The sequence below is a fragment of the Wyeomyia smithii genome, chromosome 2, assembly GCF_029784165.1.
Source record: "Wyeomyia smithii strain HCP4-BCI-WySm-NY-G18 chromosome 2, ASM2978416v1, whole genome shotgun sequence".
Taxonomy (NCBI): domain Eukaryota; kingdom Metazoa; phylum Arthropoda; class Insecta; order Diptera; family Culicidae; genus Wyeomyia; species Wyeomyia smithii.
The window spans coordinates 234,527,797-234,548,380 of NC_073695.1; the positions used below are offsets into that span (position 1 = coordinate 234,527,797).

General features: G+C 39.7%; 5 protein-coding genes across 6 annotated transcripts in view; 3 read left to right on the forward strand and 2 right to left on the reverse strand.

The window, feature by feature from the left end:
* The window catches only part of LOC129719497 (glycerol-3-phosphate phosphatase-like), a 393,537-nt gene that overhangs the window by 78,838 nt on the left and 294,115 nt on the right, over window positions 1–20,584 (reverse strand). The gene's annotated exons all lie outside the window — the stretch shown is intronic.
* Window positions 13,886–14,983, forward strand: LOC129719499 (phosphomannomutase). Its single transcript, XM_055670880.1, has 2 exons — window positions 13,886–14,667; window positions 14,727–14,983. Exons 1-2 carry the CDS (start codon window positions 14,057–14,059, stop codon window positions 14,869–14,871), a joined length of 756 nt encoding a protein of 251 aa, XP_055526855.1. The 5' UTR covers window positions 13,886–14,056; the 3' UTR covers window positions 14,872–14,983.
* LOC129719496 (methylglutaconyl-CoA hydratase, mitochondrial) lies at window positions 14,857–16,241 on the reverse strand. Its single transcript, XM_055670874.1, has 3 exons — window positions 16,088–16,241; window positions 15,867–16,020; window positions 14,857–15,798 (listed from the first exon to the last, which is right to left on the reverse strand). Exons 2-3 carry the CDS (start codon window positions 16,002–16,004, stop codon window positions 15,010–15,012), a joined length of 927 nt encoding a protein of 308 aa, XP_055526849.1. The 5' UTR covers window positions 16,005–16,020; window positions 16,088–16,241; the 3' UTR covers window positions 14,857–15,009.
* LOC129719495 (zinc finger protein 836-like) lies at window positions 16,216–17,972 on the forward strand. The gene is made up of 3 exons (XM_055670873.1): window positions 16,216–16,447; window positions 16,503–17,596; window positions 17,746–17,972. The coding sequence occupies exons 1-2, from the start codon at window positions 16,277–16,279 to the stop codon at window positions 17,592–17,594; spliced, it is 1,263 nt and encodes a 420-aa protein (XP_055526848.1). The 5' UTR covers window positions 16,216–16,276; the 3' UTR covers window positions 17,595–17,596; window positions 17,746–17,972.
* On the forward strand, window positions 18,085–20,268 carry LOC129719498 (zinc finger E-box-binding homeobox 1-like). Its single transcript, XM_055670879.1, has 3 exons — window positions 18,085–18,280; window positions 18,563–18,743; window positions 18,921–20,268. Exons 1-3 carry the CDS (start codon window positions 18,255–18,257, stop codon window positions 19,590–19,592), a joined length of 879 nt encoding a protein of 292 aa, XP_055526854.1. The 5' UTR covers window positions 18,085–18,254; the 3' UTR covers window positions 19,593–20,268.

Below are 20,584 nucleotides of genomic sequence, written 5' to 3' on the forward strand. Positions count from 1 at the left end.
AAACAAGACAAAAGCTATAATAATTTTATATTTTTTGCATTTGAAAGCACATAGATTTGATTTTTCTGGAAACTAGAAATAATTACTTTTGAATGGATCTAAAAAGATCGAAAATCGCTCAACTGGTTCAAAAGTTATGAATCTTTAAAAAACTGTTTTTATGGTCACCTTATTTCGGAACACGCCTCCCTATCGATTACGGCAATATACTGGTTTGATGATTTTCGACGAAGATCAATTCCCGCAATTACAATTGAAGCACTTTGGGAGACCAGTTCCGGAATGGAGTGACCATTAAACACGGCTTTATTCGATATACAGTTTTTTTTCACGCGTTTTTTACCACAGATTTATTTTATGAGGATTTTCTAATATACGCGGTTTTTTACGCGTCAATTCAAAACCTTTCGCGAATTTTCGAATTAACAGGGTTGGGAACTTAGCAGGAAAAAACCTTCCGCTCTCCGAAGGATATGGAATGACCGTCGAAGAGGACAATTTTGAATACTGGTCATAGAGCGTCTCGGTTTTTTTTTTCTGAAGCCTTTCTTGGCGGTTTTCATTACGCGGATTCTTCAACTAACGCGGTTTCTACGCGGATTGCGCTTAAGCTTGACGACCGCACATTTCGTAGCTGCTCCTCTGTTATGGATCTGAACTAGTAAAGTTGCACAGAGATTCACGTATATGTCAACTAGGGGATAAGTTTACCATCTTCAATGAACAATTTAGTACTTTTAGCTTCGTATAGATCGCTAACGGCGCCGGCCACGTCCTTACGGCCGTTAGGGTGAGGAAGGAGATTAAAAGATAGGAGTTGTAGCAGTCGTTTTTGTCGAAGACTAAGTTTACCTCTGCATCTCCACAATTGCGACGGAAAGAAATGGTTGTGTCACCGTGGTAAGTGACCGATTGGAATGATGTTGCACGAGAATTTAAATCAATACGAAGGCGAACGATGAGTATCTTTTTTGTCAAACACCGCGAATCTATGCAAGCGTCACGCGCGATAACCATCCGCCGCTCGTAGCTATTAAGGTTTTTAAGTATTTGTCTATTACCATTCCCAAAAGTCCTAAAATCCACACGCATTTCGGTAGACGCGATTCGGTCAAAGATATACATTGCGTAGTCAATAGAACAATCGCGATATTTATCGAGCGAACGACATCTACATCGATTTACGACACGATCATATACAAGCAACGAATGGGCAAACTGTTGGTTTTTCTGTGATTATTGACGGAATCGAGCAAAATCGCGCACGAAACTCACTTAAATATTCAAATAAAGAAATTCGGTGTTTTTTCAACTTAAATTGGTTGAAAATTAAACAATTTTCAATATATTTAAAAAAAAACGCTCCATCATCGAAAATAAATTTGTAGAAAAAAGTTTTTCTCTACAAATTATCAATATATCGAGCTGGAGACCTAAATTTCCTTCTACATTCGGTTTCTAGACCGTTGTGCAGTGGTAAAAAGATGATTTTGAGATTTTAGTAAGGAGTAAGAATGAAATTGAGAAAAAATAAACGTTGAAAGTAAATTACTATTTTTTTTTTCAAATTTTTTAGAAGTAGAACTACGTCTTTAAGTAAGTTGCGCTATGCTGCCCATAAACAAATAAGAGTCATACTGCCAAAAACGTAGAACTTACAAAAACGCAGTAGACGCAGGTAAACCACTGCATTTCCGTCCTATTGATTCAACAAAAAAAAACAAAAATTCAAAATACATTTGTAATATAAGACTGACTAAAATTTATGTTTTTTCATCATTATAGCAACAAACATAGCTTTTCCTTGTGATTTTTCCAGAGTATACGTAAAGAAGCTATGAGAATTCACATGGGATTGTTATGCATTTATGGGCAGTATAGGAAAGTAAGATGAAAATTTAAAAAGATGTCAAAATTCAAATACTTATAACTGAGTGAATTTTCAATAGATTTTGTTATTCGACAAATTTCGACCATCCAGAGCTGACAAAATGGCCATATATCATCCAATATCAATATTTCCGCAATCGGGATGATGTACAGAGGCCGGAAATCGACCCCAGATGCCGTTTTGAAGGCCAAGATGGCGATTTTCGATTCTGTAATATGTCCTCCAATGGTCGTTAAAGCCATTTCTAGAACCGGTATAGTGCCCATAGCTCATTTTAGGTTTTTAGATGGCGTCTACCGGTTTCTGGAATGCAGCCCTAAATGATAAATACCCAATACGGATATTTCTCGAACCAAAATGATGCCCATAGGCCAAATGAATGCTGGCGACTTCCGGTACCTAGATAACATCAGGATGATGCCCAGAGGCTGACTCAAATTATCTTATTTTGTCTTCTTACTTTACTTGAACACATGACAACAAATTATAGAGACTCTATGCCGAATCCAGAATACGCCTCCATGAAACTCCGTTTTGGGCTGCTCCTTTCCAGTCGTTCCTTACATCCGCTGTTAGGTATTCTCGTCGACATGCGAGGTCTGTCTCAAAACATTTGGCCTTCATCCGGCTCTTTGCTGAATACTATATTTGCAGGTCGTTCATCTACCATACGTGCTACGTGGCCAGCCCAGTGTAACCTGCCGTGTTTTATTCATTTGAGTATTGATCCCAGGGTTCTATGCTCGAAGACATCAAGCGCTCGCCGATCGACCTCCTTCCTCGTCCACGATTCATGTCCGTAGAGCGCCAACGAGGAGATCAGCGTCCAATAGAACACAAATTTCATGCGGATCTGTAGGCTGCGGAACCTAAGCTAGCTGCGCAATCCATAAGCCCTGTTTACTGCCGCAATCCGACTCTTCACCTCGCGGCTCCCCTCGTAATTAAACGTCACGAGTGTAAAGATAAACAAATTCATCAACCACTTCAAAAGTATCCTAATAGGACTACCACGCTCTCCGCTAGCTGCCATGTACTTTGTTTTGGCAATGTTTATGGCGTGTTCAGCTCTCGCAGCTTTCCTTCTAAATGCCATAAAAGCCTCTTCAACAGCTCTACGATTAACACCAATGATGTCCATGTCGGCCGTGAAGCCTAGAAAGGCATCTGAGACTTCGTGATGATTGTACCGCTCCTGCAGAGCAACCTCCAACGTCATCCAATGTCACAAACGCGCCCAACAAATTTCCCGCTTTCCCGACGCTTGATGTATAACGATCAAGAATCGCACGTATCAGCTTAATCAATTTTGTTGAGAAACCTCATCCATAATCTACCACAACTCGTTGCGTTTCACTGAATCGTACACCGCCTTGAAGTCTATAAACAGATGATATTTCTGCAAGTGGTCTCGAAATCTGTCGAGGATTTGTCTCCGTTGTAGATCGTCCCACTCCCAAACCGTATTGGTATTCACCAACAACAAGATTCCTGCAACGACCTTAGTTAATGGAACATGCCTCGATAGCTGCTACAGTCGAGTCTATGTCCCTAATGAGTTCTTTCAACTGTTCCGCAGGTAGTTAAATTGCACTACGACTTTGAAAAGTTCGGCCGGTAAGCCGTTCTTCGCAGCGGCTTTGTGGTTCTTTAGCACTCTGCAAGTATGACCTTGTCCAAGAGTGGCGTATCCACAGCTTGTCCATTCTTCACAATTTCTCTCTTGTTTTCCTCAACGAGTCGAGTCACCTACCTTCCTCACCGTTCAACAGCACTTCGAAGTGTTGTTTTCAATGCCTGGCCACCTGCGACTTATAGGTAATTAGGTTTTCCTTCTTGTTTTGCAGGAACTGGCACAGTTCAGTTCCTGATTTCATTAATGGCTCTTCAGAAACTCATGGTGTCGTATCCGGTGAAGCAATTTTCCTCCCCCTCGAGGCCACGATCGCAGTGCTCACATTTCTTACGGGGGTGGAGCCTCTTTCCGGCAGCTCTAGCTTCTCGGTGTTTCTTCCACAGCAGACGCGTCACACAATTTGCTGCTACTGACATGTTAGTACTTCTGTCATATTCAGGCACTTAGTATGAAACCTACCATTGCCATGCCTATCACCACTTGCGCTGTTCCACTGACCGCTTCGTGGATGTGCTTGCACTGCTCGTTCAGGTCCACTTTAACTAGTTCATCGATCCGTCCATCAACTTCTCGAATGTACTCTGCTGCAACTCTTGCCGCTAATAGCTTCTGGGTGTTCAGACCTATCTTATTCTTCGATCTCGATTGAAATAAGTTGGACAGCCGGGCGCAAATCTTGTCTATCATTAGATAGTGATCATAATCGATATTTGGTTGCCGAAAAGACCGTGCATAGATGACGCCTGAATCGTACAGCTGATTAGCATGTGGAGCAGGCATTTCTACTGCAGGTTCCGAAAGTTCAGACAAGCAAAACAGGTCGCAATAAAATTCACTAGCCCCAAACCGTTGTCTTTAGTGGTAATGTGAGGCCTCCGATCGTGCTGTGGGTATTCTCCATACTTTTCTCAAGGAGCTTGTAGAACTCTTCCCTTTACGTCGTCGTTTTAACGTTTGTCGGCTGATAAGGCTGTATTTGAAGAATCTACTCTTGATCCTACAATGAGCTATTTAGTACGATGAAAACTTGAGTAAATTTTATTTTTAAAAAATTCTAAATTTTTGTCCTGTTCCAAAGCATTGGTCATGTTCGGACCTGGAAAATCGGTAAAAATTGATGTAGTGACTAAGTTATGTGATGTTACCTTCCTGCTCTGTCGTATATTCTCAACTACCTCTACAAGTTACAAGCAAAGGTTTTAATTTAAGATTTACAATTAATCTGTTAGTCCTTTTACGATTGGATTACCTTTAATTTAAGATACTTTAACAAATAACTGACGTGAATGTTTGCAAACTAATCGACTAAAAAATTGAGTCACCCTAGCGTACCTATGTTACAGACAATTGGCTCGGGTTTATTGGAATACTCGATCTTTATTTTTGCAACACGTAAAAGGGTGGCGCATTGGCGTCACCGCCACCAGCAACAACGGTAGACTGTGAATAAAAAATGTCAAGGACATCAAGAAAAAGTGAAAACTAGTCTACTGTGACCGGTGCCTGTACTCGTAGACCTGTAGGTCTGTTCGGGTGTACACTTGACAAAATGTGAAAGGAACAATTCTTCGCTCGCCGGTGGATGCCGGTAACAATCAAACGGCTTGCTGGGTGATGCTCTTGGTGATGATGACGAGGAAACTGTGAGCAGTTTGCCAACAGCAGATTACGCTTTGTGTAACTTTTAGGGTAACTTTTTGTTCTAATTCCGGTCTGGTAGATTACATCATTTTGTTTACATTTGAATACTTTGTCACAACATACATAGGTTCCTTCTGGGAATCACTTTGTGATTGTTGAGTATTTGCTATCAGCTTAATGGCTGTCGCCGATTTATTAATAATTTAACTTTGACGATATTGATGAGTGTTTGCTGTTGATAAACGATATCGATTAGAAGTGACGAACGCGAGCATGCCGCAGGCGAGCGATTCGAGGTCAGACATGTATTGGGACAATGAAACTGTGTTAAACCTGCCCACGCAGCTCAGGGAACCAGTACCAGTTTCTACTACCAATTTCCAATACTGAATCTGTTCTACTGCCCTCCAGTTACTCATTAGGGAATCAAAACTAAAAATCAAAGCTAATAACATTGACTTGTGGCGATTCGTAATCACAGCAAAGAAGATTGAAACTCTGTAATTTGCATGTGATGCAACGTAAATCACACATAAAATGTGGCAGTCCTGCACATCGATCGTAACCAGGAAGGAAAGGCTGCAACAATGTCTAGTATCACGTTCGATGCTGAGACCATCGGGCACGCCAAAGATCAATGTACCCATCCATAAGGGGCGATCCATTAATGATGTCACGCAAAATTTGGAACAAATTAACTCCCCCCCTCCCCCTTGTCACAAGTTGTCACAACTTCCTTGACCCCCCCCCCCCCTTAGTTACGTCACGTTTTTATATCCCCCTCCCCCTTCTTTGGTGATAATTGAATAAGAACGATTTTACTGAAAGAAAAACTGAATCTAAAGGAAAAGAAGATTATAGAAGATAACTAGAAAAGGCGTTTAGTTCTTAGTCCGAGGATGCTGCTGATGGAGTCGCATATCGACGACATAGCAAGCCGAGACAATAATTGCAGCATCATTGCTAATTTTTGAAAAACCATCAATATTTAGTTCCTCTTCTTCAATCAATTCGCAATCCAAATCTTCTCCACATGTTACAATAATCAAGCATTTTCATTTACGTTTTGTCCAAATTTTTGTATTGATTGAATTGAGAGACACTAAAAATTAATGAAATTGCGCTGTCATTCATGAATGAACATGCACGGTAAAACAGAATTAATGAACAATTAGCGAGAAAAAAATTGTCATTTATTTTATCTAAAGCAAATCTTAAGCAAAAAAAAGGGATCGTAAAACTATAAATGAATGATGCAAATATTATAAATAGTTCTGAGTTGATCTCTGTGGTCAGGTATGTGACTTTTTTATTTATTTTTTTTAGTTGAAATGTGATGTCACACTCAGGCTAACCCCCCCTCCCCCATATGTCACAAAATGTCACAATAATTGAAACCCCCTCCCCCCCCTAAACGCGTGACATCATTAATGAATGGTCCCTAAGTCTCTGCTACTGGTCTACAGCATATATTTTCGAATGCAGGCATGTGCAACAAAAAGCATCGAGAAGCACTGGATCAGTGAGGTAACGAAACTCTCGCCACTCCACAAATGAGTACTTTGACAAGAGCATCCCATAAAACACAAAGAAGAAACTTGCTGATCACTTTTATACCACCAAACCCAGACGTGGCTGGCGATGGTTGGTCTCTTCGGTGGTTTACGAAATCGCTATAATTAGCTGCAATTTCATCAAATACATTTCTTTTTGTTGACGAGATTCGCCGGCAACTGGGTTACTGTTACTGGTTACCAACCCTCTCCCCAACCGGTAGAAAGTAATTACCAGCGTAATCGCTGTACAAGAATCTCTTATCTGTATCTCAGCGATGGCACTTCAACCGTCGTTTTAGTGGGATAGGTGTCGGAACGAATAACAAAAAACACGATAATGTACTTGATGTTTGATAAGGCATGAGGCTTGGTCGCACCGGAAATTAACGAACCGGTACGGATTCATTCAAACGAGTACGCTGTGTAACATCATACGTAGTTCCTTCAAGTTGGTGCGGAGGATCAATCAAGTGAGTCACTCAAATGTCTCTGCACAACCATAATTTAAGCTTAGAAGATAAGACGATAGATGAAAATTCAATGCGGTAGATAAAAAAAAACATAACTCGATTCACCTAACAGGATCTTTAACCTCCTTTATTTTCAATAGGAATAATTGATTTATACAGAAGATTTGTCCTAGAAGTAGTCGATTTATTTTTAAAGCGACACAGTCTTATTCGCAAATAATGATATGAATTAACCGTACAACTTACTGGCCATACAATAGCTTAACTTAGACCTGTGCGCCGACCACATCATCGGCGGCGGCGGCGTAGAAAACATTTTACCTCGGCGGCGATCGGCGCGCCGGCGTGACGCCGTTGGTAATTCTCGGCGGCGGCGGCGTGTACCGGCGTGACACTAATTACCACTTCCAAAATATTGCGTAAAATGTGTACGCTCTCATGTTCGGTTTTTTAATTCAAAATAAATAGTTAAAAATATGTTCATCCGGGTTGACAGGATGTCAAAAAAGAAATAAGAATGGTTAAGAAACAAGTAAACGAACAATTTAACAACCAGCAAAGAAATGACTATCGGCGCGATAAAAATTTCCTCGGCGGCGCGCCGACCCAAAACCATCGGCGGCGGCGGCGGCGCGGCGTGACGGCGCACAGGACTAGCTTAACTTAGTTCTGATTGTACATATCAATGGTTGCTACTACTCGGACTCCGTAATGGGTCCGAGCCACTGAAAGAACGACTGGGAGTGGTGATTCCCTCTCACTTTGATGCACAGTGATGCACTTGATTTTTTATAGGCCAATAGCGGTGCCGCGCCGGCCACGTCCTTACAGTCAGGTGGGGATATCATCGGTTTCGTGTAACACCGGCATAACTCAATTTTTTTACATTTTGAAATTTTTATGCCAAACGATACCAAACACGGTTAAGTTTTATTTCACAAAGACTTGTTTCAAAATTCACAATAAACATGAGTTATATGCTGATGTGTCTTTGGAATTCAAATCAAGAAGATAAAAAGATATTTTAACTTGCTCATAGTTTTCGTGGATGTGGTGAAACTAACTTTAAACTATAATTTTCCAATCCCGTTTCTCTTGGAACTATGCCTTTCGAGTAGTGCCAGTCCCGCACAAAACCTACAATAAGGAAGGAATATTAGAATGTAGTCTTGGTTTTGTTAGGGACCGAGCATACCTACACTGAAAGAAATCGACACGATATTATAAAGTGTTTTGCACTTGAATTCGCCCTATTGGCCAAAACATATAGAATTCATATGTTTTCATCAGAATCTCTATGATCTTGTGCTGGAAGGACGAAATAAGATTAGAATTCGATTCTTTTACGTGACATAAATCACTTACCTTGCAAAAATTTACAGATTTAGTCCGGAAAATCGTCGAACTTCTAAGTCGTATGACACCCGCTGACATCTGTCGCCGTCTTTCTACTTTTCAGCACAATCATTTGACTGACATATAAAAACAAAACAAATCATCTGAAAGTGTTCCGCACATGATAATCACTGTGATGAAACAGTGGGGCAGATTCAAGCGCAATCCACTTGAAAGGGATGTTGGAATCATACGTAAATGAAGTGCGGCTCATGGATGTAAGTTGATGTGTGCGACAACTTGAAACGAAAGTGAAAATATATTGAATTCGATGAAAAAAAAACTACAAATAACAATGCAGACTCATTTTCATATCCAATTGATGAAACACTTGGATGGAGCGTGCGCAGTTTTTTCAGTGTACATCCCATCCCTACAAAGACCAAGGAAAGGAGTTTTTGTTAGTGGGGTGGGGTTTTGATCAGGATTCACTTTGATAAGTGATGTGACCATGATTTAATTGGATTATTGTAACAATATAGATATGATCATGTACATGTAATGTGAGATTACCCCTTAATAAGGCAGTGGCAACTGTATTGCCACCAACCACTTTCGTTTATTCTGCCTAATAGTTATGAGCTATGATCAGTGATCAAAAACAAAAGTGATGAACATTTATCAGACCAATTTATCAATATTTGTTGTTGTGCAAATGAAAGCAAATGCTGGCCAAGCAAAAAAATGTCTTCAAATCATGGAAAATACATGGTTTTTATATAGTTTTGGAACGCTGAGTCCGATTTTGATGTTATTTTTGCATGAAAATGTGTATTTTTAACGCCAGGGGAATTTTCATGTTTTTTATATATATTATACGAGGAAAATTTTACGTCGGTTTCAATTTTTTGGAGAACAAAATGCATGATACTTGAAAGGCTTACATATGCCATAAAAAAACATAAAAATATTATTTAGTTATTAAAAAAATAAAAAAAAAATATCAATTGAAAAATATGCTTCGTGATGAAAATTACTTTTGACTTGTTTTTTTTTTTTTTCAAAGTGACTATATTAAATTGCGTCTTTTTATCGCATTCTTCTTTTTATTCACTTCCACCTTCATCCTTATTTTTGTGTTCATTTTTAATACAGTTTTAATATCTTCAAGGAGAATTTTCAAAATGCAGTTTCTAACGCCAAAATAATAATTCACTATTTGTTCTGTAGAAATTAGCAGGCGATTTATTATGTCATGGCTTGTGTTTACATGATTGTTTTTACATGTGACTGGTATGATACAAACTTAAATTATGATTTTGGTACTCAGTGCTGGTGATACGAAACATAAACAATGATTAGTATTCAATACTGCGTTAAATATCGGAATATTGAAGGGTTAAACTTGTTAATATGAAAACAGTGTGATTAATCATACTGAAACATGTTTGAAAACGCTGTTATTATCAGACTAATACGAGCCATTCGTTATTCTGTTGACTGTTTGCAGTGTGCAATTTAAATTTACATTTTTAAAATCCGATATGTGCCGAACACTTGTTGTTTCTCTTCGGAAGAAGGGTACTCTGCGCAGGATCGGACTAGATGCTCTTGAAAGCATTTTTTCCAAGCTATCGTTTAAAACTAGTGCCAATAGTGCCAAACCCTGCCGTCTAAACTTAAAACGCTGTTTTATGCAAAAAATACGTAATTTTTTGATTCCGCCTAATTTTTTGAGTATTTCAATGAGATTATACATTATCCAATGATGAGGATTTATTCTCCACTATTTTACAGACAACTTTTCCTTAGACGTCATCAAGATACAAGTTACCCTTGAGGCACTAGCAAATTTCGCAACATTGCATTTTTTCAAGGAAAACGCTAAAAAACGCTGACTCAGTACACTTTGAAAAATCATAGAAAATTCAAATTTTGTCGTAATGCTCTAAAAATTTGGATTCTGACACCTCAATAGTATACAACTATAGGAAAAATACAATTGAAATGAAATTCGCATTTTAATTTTTGGGTCGATGGCCAGCGATTCCCCACTGTGCAGCGCTTGCACAGACGTGTCGCTCCTTTCTACAACCATTCGCCGCATTAAATCATCCAAACAGTTCAACCACACGTTCACGCATCTATCACAATCACAAACGTTATCGACAAAAAGTGGAAAAATCGGAGCATCGAAATACGGCGATTCACGGGACAAGCGAAACAGAAACGACCCTACACGACTATAGACCATTTTACGAGACGTTTCAGAACTCTATACACGTTTGCCAGTGTATGTACGAGAAATGTCACTTAACGATATTGCAATCAACACACGCGACATTTTCCTGCACTTTCAGTGCGACGTAAGAAAGGGCATCGAATATTTTTCACTGGGTATGAGTTCGAATATCAACACATAACGGAATCGAACAATGTTTGTACTTATCTTACTGAATCCATTGAAATTGATGCATACACGAGCGCCTCTACAGCTTGCAGCAACCACTTACACCAAACACACTAGTTTCAGCAAAAAACGGATGAAAAACACTTGAAATGTCGTACATAAAACATAAGTCATAAAGTACTTCCCTGTGGTACACCATGTATAAGCATCATGCTTTATAAGTGGTTCGAAGCTAAAGCGGCTCTTTAATAGAAGGACAATTGTATAATTATTCGGATAAATAAAAATATAAATAATTTAAAAATCAGTAATTTTACAATCAGTCTGTCAAAAAAAATTGCAAAAACATTCAAAACGTGAAAAGTTTATTAATTTTTAAGCAAAACTTAATCGAGTTTGATCTGGTTTATTAGGGCAGACAATGTGTGCGAAAAATAAGCGAACTGGAAATATGATACAGATTTGGAAAAATAAACCGCGGCTTTAATGTTGACGGCCGTAAAAGCCGTTGTTAAAAATAGAAATTAGTTCGAGTTTGATCTACTGACTATTCTCAACCGACTCGTTTGGATTTTTTTTTCCTGTGTGAGCTCATCACTGCGACCAGAGATTAGATCTATTGTGATATTGCCCAAGTGTTTTCTGTACTCCGCACTTCATATAATTGGCAGTATCACTATTGAAGTAAGTGATACGCTTATCATTCATATCCGTGCTTGTGTGTAAGTTTTACCTTTCCGTTTCAAGCTTACTACTCTACTATACCGACCCTCTGTCCCTCCTAACAATATCGCCTAATCACAATTCCCTGGAGAGAATTTTCATACGTTACTCACACCAGTTTGATTATAACAGGGACTAATTTTTGTTAGAAGGAGAGTCAACAGAGGTACTGTAGAATTCAGATTGAGGGAAAGGTCCGTTGGCAACCACCAAATGGCCTGATTCTATTAAGATTCGAACCCACGACCATCCGCTTACCAAGGCGGACTCTGTAACCCTCGACTCGTTTGGATGAAACGATTGATAATTTTCCCTAATTCCTTGATGTAAATGGCAAGCTTCACCTATATTTTTTTTACGTGGATACCTGAAGTGACGCAAGTTGGGAACCAAAAACATCTAAGTGTTTATTTAGTAAAAAACTGTGTAAAAAAAACCTTCCACCCTCCCAAAGATCCGAAATGACCGTCAAAAAAGACAATTTTAAATACTGGTCCTAGAGCGTCTCGGGTTTTTTCGAAAGCCTTTCTTGGTGGTTTACTTTACGCGGATTTTTGAATTAACAAAACGCGGATTTTTGAAATAACACGTTTTTTTACGCGAATTTTCGGCTTAACACAGTTTTCTTCGCGTTTTTACGAGGTATGTATTCCCCGTGTAAAAAAAAATGGCTGTTAAGCAAAGGATGTCTCAAAAAAGGAATGAAAAATCGAGACATCATTGATACAAATAGGATTTTTCGAAAGTAGGAAACGGACTCATGACCTGGCTCCTGGTCTCTGCACATATCGCTTACCGGCACGTGGCCCTAGCGCAAACTGTGTTTCACCGTATTCAAAGAAGCGCATTAATTTAATAACCTCTCGAGGAGAACACTTATCCCATTCAAAGATTACCTTACCGGCAATTAGCTTAAAGCAGTTATGACTCATAACTTATGAGTGGCCTTTTCCTAACTGCGATTTTTGAAATATGTGTCTCTAAAACAAATGCATTTGAAAAGAAAGTAAGTCATCAAGAGCTTTGCACCATTGGAATTAGACTTTTCTTCTTAACTTGAAATTGAAAAAATACTCAAATTAACTTTTGAGTAAAAAAGTAAAAAATCCGAATACTTATTACTTGGTTTGGAAATAATGAACCGTTCACAGCGTGTGTTCGTAGCTTTACTGATGTTGAAGAGCACTTTGAATTTGACGAACCAACCCGATATTTTGTAAATAGAGTTAGAAATGTGATTAGCTAGTTTATTTATTCATTAAGACTATTTATTGTCAGATGGATTATACAAATACTTTGTTTCTGCAACTTGAAAATTTGAGATTCAAAAACTAGCTTAAAAGCAAATCACTCGCGGTCCGCAGACGATCACATCACCCGAGGTACACGCGAAGAGTGAACATAAAAAAACCATGAAAAATAGATTTAAGTTGTTCACTCACAAGAGGTCGTTGCTCTCAACGGCGGGCCGGCTCCAGTTTCACCATAGACAATATGAGTAAATTTTTATCCCACTGAACAAAAAATTTAAGACTACATTACTGGTTCGCCACCGTAAGAAACTAACAATTTAAATTGTCAAAAAAAAAAAAAAGATATTATATAATCATCCACAAGAACCTATTTTTTAAAATTAGTTTAAATTACAAACATCATTCGTAGGCTGACCAGACGTACTGTCTTGAACGGGACAGTACCGTTTTTAGGACCAGTTTAACTGTCCCGTCTTTTTGGCATTTTTGGATACTCCTTGAGAAAATTTTCGAGTGAAGCTTCAATGAGCACCGTGACAGTTACAAACCGTTTGAAAATTCTCAAAATGGAAAACAAGCTTCTAAGCTGCCTTGAATTTGTGGAAGTTACTGATTCATTTTGTACACTCTTATACCGCGCCACTGGAATGTCCTATTTATCATAAACGCGATTGCCAATTGAGACCATGTTAGGCAACAGAACGCGATCAAAGCAATGAATAGTTTTTTACATATTTAAATTTGGTCAATAATAATTTCACAAACTCAAACTTCACAGTTCCCGAACTTATTTGTCCCGTTTTTCCCCAGAGAAAATCTGGTCAGCCCAATCATTCGACATCACACAACATGAGCATGAAATTATCAGTGAGACTGGCGAAACTTTTCTCACTGAGTCGAGAAAGGGCCTGCTGCCACGCTTCACTTCAAGCTGTCAGATCGCTACACGTAGGCAATGTCTGCAACAGCAGAATAATGTTTACAGTTTTGCAGCAGTATGCGAACGAGCATGTGTTAGTCATTGTTTACCCGGTAGGTTCACAACGTCGTTGTACCCTTTAACAGGGCTTATCACTGGGTCACGACTAAAATCCGATTAGTACCTGTGATTCATTACACCAAAGCGGTTTGAGTGTTGAAGATGGCTCTGAAACGAGAGGAGATCCTGTTGCTATTCGACGTGGATGGAACGCTGACGAAACCACGGGCTGTGATCGAAAATGATGTCAAGGAATTTCTCTATAAGGAAATTCAACCACGAGCTACGATTGGTTTGGTTGGAGGATCCGATCTGGAAAAAATGTTCGAACAGCTGAGCGGACGGGAAATCCTGGACAAATTCGATTATGTTTTTCCGGAGAACGGATTGGTTCAATACGAAAAAGGAGCTGAAGTCGGGAAGGTATCTATCAGTCAGTATTTGGGCGAAGACGTGATAAAAAGGTTCATCAATTTTGTGCTGAAATATTTATCAGAACTAGACATTCCAGTCAAACGGGGAACATTTATTGAATTTCGTAACGGTATGCTTAATGTTAGTCCTATAGGAAGAAACTGCTCAACAGAAGAGCGGAAACAGTTTTACGAGTATGACAACAAAAATCACATCAGAAAGCAGCTGATTGATGTGTTGAAAAAAGAGTTCCAAGGAGTCGACCTAACCTACAGTATTGGCGGACAGATCAGTATCGACGTCTTCCCGAACGGTTGGGATAAGACGTACTGCCTTCGACATGCGACCAAGGGCACTAAGTAAGAGCACTTAAATTTTAATAACTAAAAAGCTAATATTAATCATTTTTTTATTGAAGCTTTAAGGAAATTCATTTCTTTGGAGACAAGACTGATCCTGGCGGAAATGATCATGAAATATTTTCGGACCCTAGGACCATCGGACATAAAGTTACATCCCCAGAAGATACCAAGCGCCAATTAATAGAATTGTTTAAAACCTAAGATTTCATATTGCATCTTAAAAGCATTTATTGTATATAACAAAAATCGATAAAAATTAGCACAGAGGCTAGACCTTGGGAAGCCCGAATAAATGCACTTTCGTATCACATAACGAGTCGCTTTTGTGAGGTTCTTCCATTACTCTCCAATGTACTTTGGTTTCCGTCTCTCCGCGAAAGCCTTCAAGCCCTCCAAGCGATCTTTAGTGGGAATAACTTGTGCGTAACAGGCTTCCTCAATAGCGCATCCCGTAGCCAAATCAACCTGTAATCCTTTATCAATCGCACGCTTAGCCATACGCACTCCGATCGGTCCGTTCGGTACAATTTCCATTGCCAATTCTAACGCCTTCAAAAAAGCAGCATCTCCTGTGTCGTTGGATGGCACGACGTGATTTACAATTCCCAAAGCGTGCGCTTCAGTGCCATTAACCTGTCTAGCGGTAAAAATCAATTCCTTGGCAATGGCTGGGTTTAAAATTCTAGGCAAACGTTGAGTACCGCCTGCTCCGGGAATTATTCCCAATTTTGTCTCAACCAACCCAAGGACGGCCTTACTGGACACAACCCTCATATCGCAAGCTAGTGCCATTTCCAAACCTCCTCCCAGAGCTGGACCGTCAATCGCGGCAATCACCGGCGCCGGCAGATGCTCGATGCTGGACATTATCTGCCGTAGCTTCGAGACAAATCGTCCCACTTCCTGGGGGCTCATCGTGACACGCTCCTTCAAATCAGCTCCAGCGCAGAATATTCCCGGTACAAGGCTGCGCAGGATAACCACGCGAACATTCTTATCGTGCGCCAGCACATCCACGGAATGCAACAGACGATCGACAAGCGATTGACTGAAGGAATTTTTCGCCTTCGGACGATTCAAACCCAAAATTGCGATACCTTGCTTGTCGTCTTCGGTCAAATAGGTGAGCTACAAGATGGAAAATTTTTAAGTTACTTTTACTCATAGTTTTTTCGATGAGCGATTGAAATTATTACCTGCAATTCTTGTCCCTCTGCTGCAGTAGATGTGACGAAGCGCATTTTCGAGGTGCTGATGGAATGTGCCAAGTTTGTCTCAACAGCAACGAATCTATTTACGGCACAAACATTCCTAGCAAACATATGCAACATCATGATGGCTGTATTGACACTGCGAGAAGTGGATAGAAGTGATTCTAACTGGAATCGACTGACAAAATTGTATCCTTAAAACTTACATAAGAAAAAAAATCCAAATGTTATGGCAGACAGCAGTGAAGTGACGATTCGGTTTGTTTTTGTGAGATAACCACCAGGTTCATGGTGTCAATTAAATGACACACAGTGGCAAACGAAAGCCGAACACAACAAAAAACGAAAGTTGTTAACAGTCACTCCCCCTGCTGGCGCACCCAGTTGAATGTCAGATGAACTGTCAGTCAACAAACAACAACGGGATGGAATTGAATGAGCAACATTGCAATTTTTGTGGCCAAATTAAGAAGGGACAAAACAATATCAAACCAGCGGATGGTTTCCCGGAACAATTGTCAACGCTTCACGTTGGAGAGGTTATTGTAAAACACTGTTGGTTTAAGGTAAATTTAGTATTTGTTTCGAATAGAACTCAAATTTCTAGTGAAACTTTTTCAGGAAGAAGATACGAAAAATCTTCGAATTTGTGAGGAATGTTGGAATGATTTACTTGCATTTCACCTATTCTACTGTCAAGTTGAGCAACTGTATAGGCCTCTGGAAGTTAAGATAGAAGCTGAAAATAGACAAATATCGTCAGAGCCGGAACATCATGATTTCCTGGTGGAATTTGATAGCATTGACATTAAGCGGGAGGAAGAGCTGCAAATCGAGGAAACTGCGCTCGCAAATGACGACAAAACCGTAGACAGCAACGCTGATTCGAAAACCACTAGCGAAGAAAGCGAAGAGAACTCGACAGTAACGATTTCTAACGATGAAATTCTCCTGCACTGTCGGATGATCTGCGAAGTGTGCTCAGAGGAATTCGAATCCTTCCGTTTACTTAAACAGCACTACAGCAGGGCACACAACCAGAATGGATACGTGAAGTGCTGTAATTTACGCTTCACCTATCTATACCGGCTTAAGGAGCACCTAACAGTTCACATCAATCCTGAATCCTTTCAGTGCAAAGAATGCACAAAAAATTTCAAATCTAAGCAAAGTCTTCACGAACACAAACTGTTGATGTACATTCCAGACGAACAGAAACAGTTCCAGTGTGAGCTGTGTTACAAGAAATACGCAAAGGAACATCAGCTTAACCAGCATCTTGTTAATCATAAGATGAAAAGCCAATCGCAGGACATATTCACATGCTATCAATGCCGGAAACAGTTCAGCACGAAAGCAAATCTTCGCAATCATGTTCGTAACATACACGTAAATTCCCACGACAAATTCCTATGCGATATTTGTTCCAAAACATTCAAAACCAAAGCGGCTCTGAAAGTGCACCGATCGGACCACATGAATACCGAAAGAGCTCAGTGCACAGTTTGCGGTAAATATATGAAAAATACGAACTCACTGCGAAAACACCTGGCGATACATCGGGAGGTAACTACCGAGTGCGAAATATGTGGGGAAAAATCACCCAACTCACATGCTCTGCGAAACCACATACAAAATCAACACCTAAAAGCGAGATCATACCAGTGTACGATCTGCGAAAAGGCTTTGCTTTCAAGCGGGCACTTGTATTAAAGGTAAGTTAGTTTAACAGTTCACTATCTAAAATTTAGCGTCGCTAAGAAGTGGCTTGCTTTTTAGCAGAACAGCACTGCTCAACACTGAGTGCTTTTTTTCTTTAAGGTAAAATATAAATTTTTGGTATTGATTCGAATATCATTTTTAGGAACATATGGCAACTCATACTGGACAACTTCTGTACTCATGCGTACACTGTGAACAAGAATTCAAGTCGTCATCTAATTTATGTTCTCATCGAAAGAAAAAGCACCCGAAAGAGTGGAGCGAACAGAGAAAAATTGATGGAGTGAAAACTTACAGTATTTTAAATGGGTAAATGCATAACTGAACAAACAAAAATCTTTTAATAAAGATGATTCAGAAATTTTTCAATGCAATATTTCATTTGAAACATTTGAATGAAAACACTACAACAGCCGGTAGTGGTGCTGTCAAGGGAAACCTACAATGTTTTTTTCTTATAAGAAAAAAAACCGAGATTTTTCCCTATGTACAAGCGACAGTGTCACCACAGTATACAAGCATTCAACACAGCAAGAAAAACGCGACCCAACAGTGCCGTGACTTTGTGGTTTATTTACCAACCACTAAGCCATTTAAACGAGCCAAATCTATCACACGATAGCTGCTGTGGCGCGCACCCACTCACCGGTGATGGATGTGAAGCAGCACCAGACCAGGCAAGTGTGAATCAAAATTTTCAGCAAAATTTTCCTAGCTCTGGGCCATAGGCAGGAGAACAAAGATGTCGAAATCAATTTTCTCTCCACACACTCGCTTTGACCACTCGTTCGTTCGTTCTTCTTTCCTACTCCACATACCACTGCGCGCCAGTATTGCGTACTGTTTCATTTCTTTGTGTTAGTTTTCTCGTTGTTCAACCCTTGAGAATGAATTTTGGCTCGGCGGTATTGTAATTTACGGAACACTGGTTTCAAATTGACGGCATATTCCTATTGTAGCCATGAGTCGCACGTCAAGAAAGCACCGAAAAACGGCACTGAGGACGTAGAAACGGAAACCGCTGGTCGGAAGTGTCTCATGTGCTTGCAGCCGTACGAAGAACTGGGCTCCATCGAAACCGAATCGCCGGAAGAGTTAAAGCGAATAGTTGATAATGTATTTAAAATTGCCAAAATAGAGGTAAGCTCTATGTTAGATCTTAGTTACCCCTCGCTTCCGTGAGCCCGTAGTAAGAACTATGATTTTCTCAATATTTTCAATTTCCTATTCATATTTCACTTACCAAGTGGTTGAAAATCTGTTCCGCATACTGCGATGTTGTTCAAAAACTGCTAGCTTATCTTAATGTAATTTCAGATATCTCCAACTGGTGGTAAAATTGAACCACTCTGCAGCAGCTGTCGTGCCAAGCTCGGTTATGACTTTGATGAGGATGCATACTACGAAATGCTAAGCAAAACGTACAGTGATACAAGCCCTCCCAGCAGTAATCCGAGCCTGCTGGGTAATGGACTCCCTGCGCACATAGGCGCTTCCCAAATGGGGAATCCCGATTCCCCAACCGGACCGCTGATAGATGCTGCATGTGGTACATTCGTAGTTACCGAGTTCGGCCGAGACGAAGCTGCAGACAAAGCTTCGGATTTGAAATGCGTCGTATGCGCCAAAGTATTCAACTTCAGATCCACTCTCCGGCTGCACATTCGAAGTCACTACAGTACCTCGCAAGAACCGGAACCTCAGAAGCCGCAACGAAAACCTCGAATGTACGAGTGTGGAGAGTGCAATATTAGCTTCAAGCTGAAGTACGACTACGACAAACACCAGGCCATTCACAACCGTGGAAACCTATTTCAGTGTGAAATTTGCTACAAACTATTCAAACATAAATCGTACTATTTAATGCACCGGAATGCGAAACGCTGTAAGGCACTCTCGCTTCCGATGACCCCGATGAATCTCAGCACCAATTCCGTGGGAAAAATCAATTCAGACACTCTCAGTGGTGGTATCAAACATACCAGCTAAAAACCAAGTTGACAACAAAAGCGGTACAGCAAATCATGTTTTGGAACGAAACAACCTTCCTTCGTTTAAGCCATAGCAGCAACCACAGTATAGAATATAGATGTTTTTAAATATTTTAGCATTAGCGGTTATAGATGTATTTGAGACCGGGAAAATGGCGAGATTAATAACCACCTTCCTTTCCCAGCTCTCAATCAACCAAATCATCTTTATTTATCAGTTGCCACCAACTTTTATTTATTTCGGCAAGTCCGAGTCGTCAATAATCTCGCCAACTTTTTCCGGAACTCGACCAACAATTTCTGGTCTTTTTTAGTCATTAATTATAAACACATTTAAGCATACCAAAGCAAAAACTCACAATAGAAATCAGTAGAGTTTCAAATCTTAGTGTATAAGCCAATAAAACGGTAAACTATTTATTATCACTTCTGTATTCCTACTTCACGTGTACCACAACTATAGAGTTTGATTGTTAACTGTAACAATGGAAAAGCAAAACCGTACGAGGGAGCGTAATTCTCCGTTACACGGTACACTGGAAGATCCCGTGGAAGAAAACCAACTGTGTCATTGTGATGAAATCAATTGTGAAAATAATACATTTAAAGTTATTCATAGTATTCTACTTTTTACCTTCAGGAAAATAAAACAGAAAAGATCTATATCATCGAAATTGGTTTTTACAGTTTTTCATTATTGAAAGTGAACTCTTCATTTTTCCTTTTTGAGCGAGGTTTAAATTTTTGACGTTGGACTAACGTCTATATCGAAGTTAGGCACCTGAATTTGAAAATCTAGTAATTCAACCGGGAAAAACCAGGGAAAAGTGGTCAGGTTTTGAGCGCTTATATATCAGTCATTTCTTTTCAGAATTTCGAGGTTTTGGCATCAACCGATCAGAAATTCTTTTACGGTTGAATTTATGTAACAAAAATTACCTATTGTTCGAGATACACTATTGAAAAATTGATAAATCACATCGATTGTCT

Excerpts from the sequence above, each read along its gene's own strand:
- LOC129719498 (XM_055670879.1), top strand. The coding sequence starts at position 18,255 with ATGGATGTGAAGCAGCACCAGACCAG. Across the intron at positions 18,281-18,562 it reads GTGAAGCAGCACCAGACCAG|CCATGAGTCGCACGTCAAGA; the intron begins GCAAGTGTGAAT and ends TTCCTATTGTAG. Across the intron at positions 18,744-18,920 it reads TTAAAATTGCCAAAATAGAG|ATATCTCCAACTGGTGGTAA; the intron begins GTAAGCTCTATG and ends ATGTAATTTCAG.
- LOC129719496 (XM_055670874.1), bottom strand. The coding sequence starts at position 16,004 with ATGATGTTGCATATGTTTGCTAGGAATGTTTGTGCCGTAAATAGATTC. Across the intron at positions 15,799-15,866 it reads CAGAGGGACAAGAATTGCAG|CTCACCTATTTGACCGAAGA; the intron begins GTAATAATTTCA and ends TCCATCTTGTAG.
- LOC129719495 (XM_055670873.1), top strand. The coding sequence starts at position 16,277 with ATGAACTGTCAGTCAACAAACAACAACGGGATGGAATTGAATGAGCAA. Across the intron at positions 16,448-16,502 it reads TAAAACACTGTTGGTTTAAG|GAAGAAGATACGAAAAATCT; the intron begins GTAAATTTAGTA and ends AAACTTTTTCAG.
- LOC129719499 (XM_055670880.1), top strand. The coding sequence starts at position 14,057 with ATGGCTCTGAAACGAGAGGAGATCCTGTTGCTATTCGACGTGGATGGA. Across the intron at positions 14,668-14,726 it reads CATGCGACCAAGGGCACTAA|CTTTAAGGAAATTCATTTCT; the intron begins GTAAGAGCACTT and ends TTTTTATTGAAG.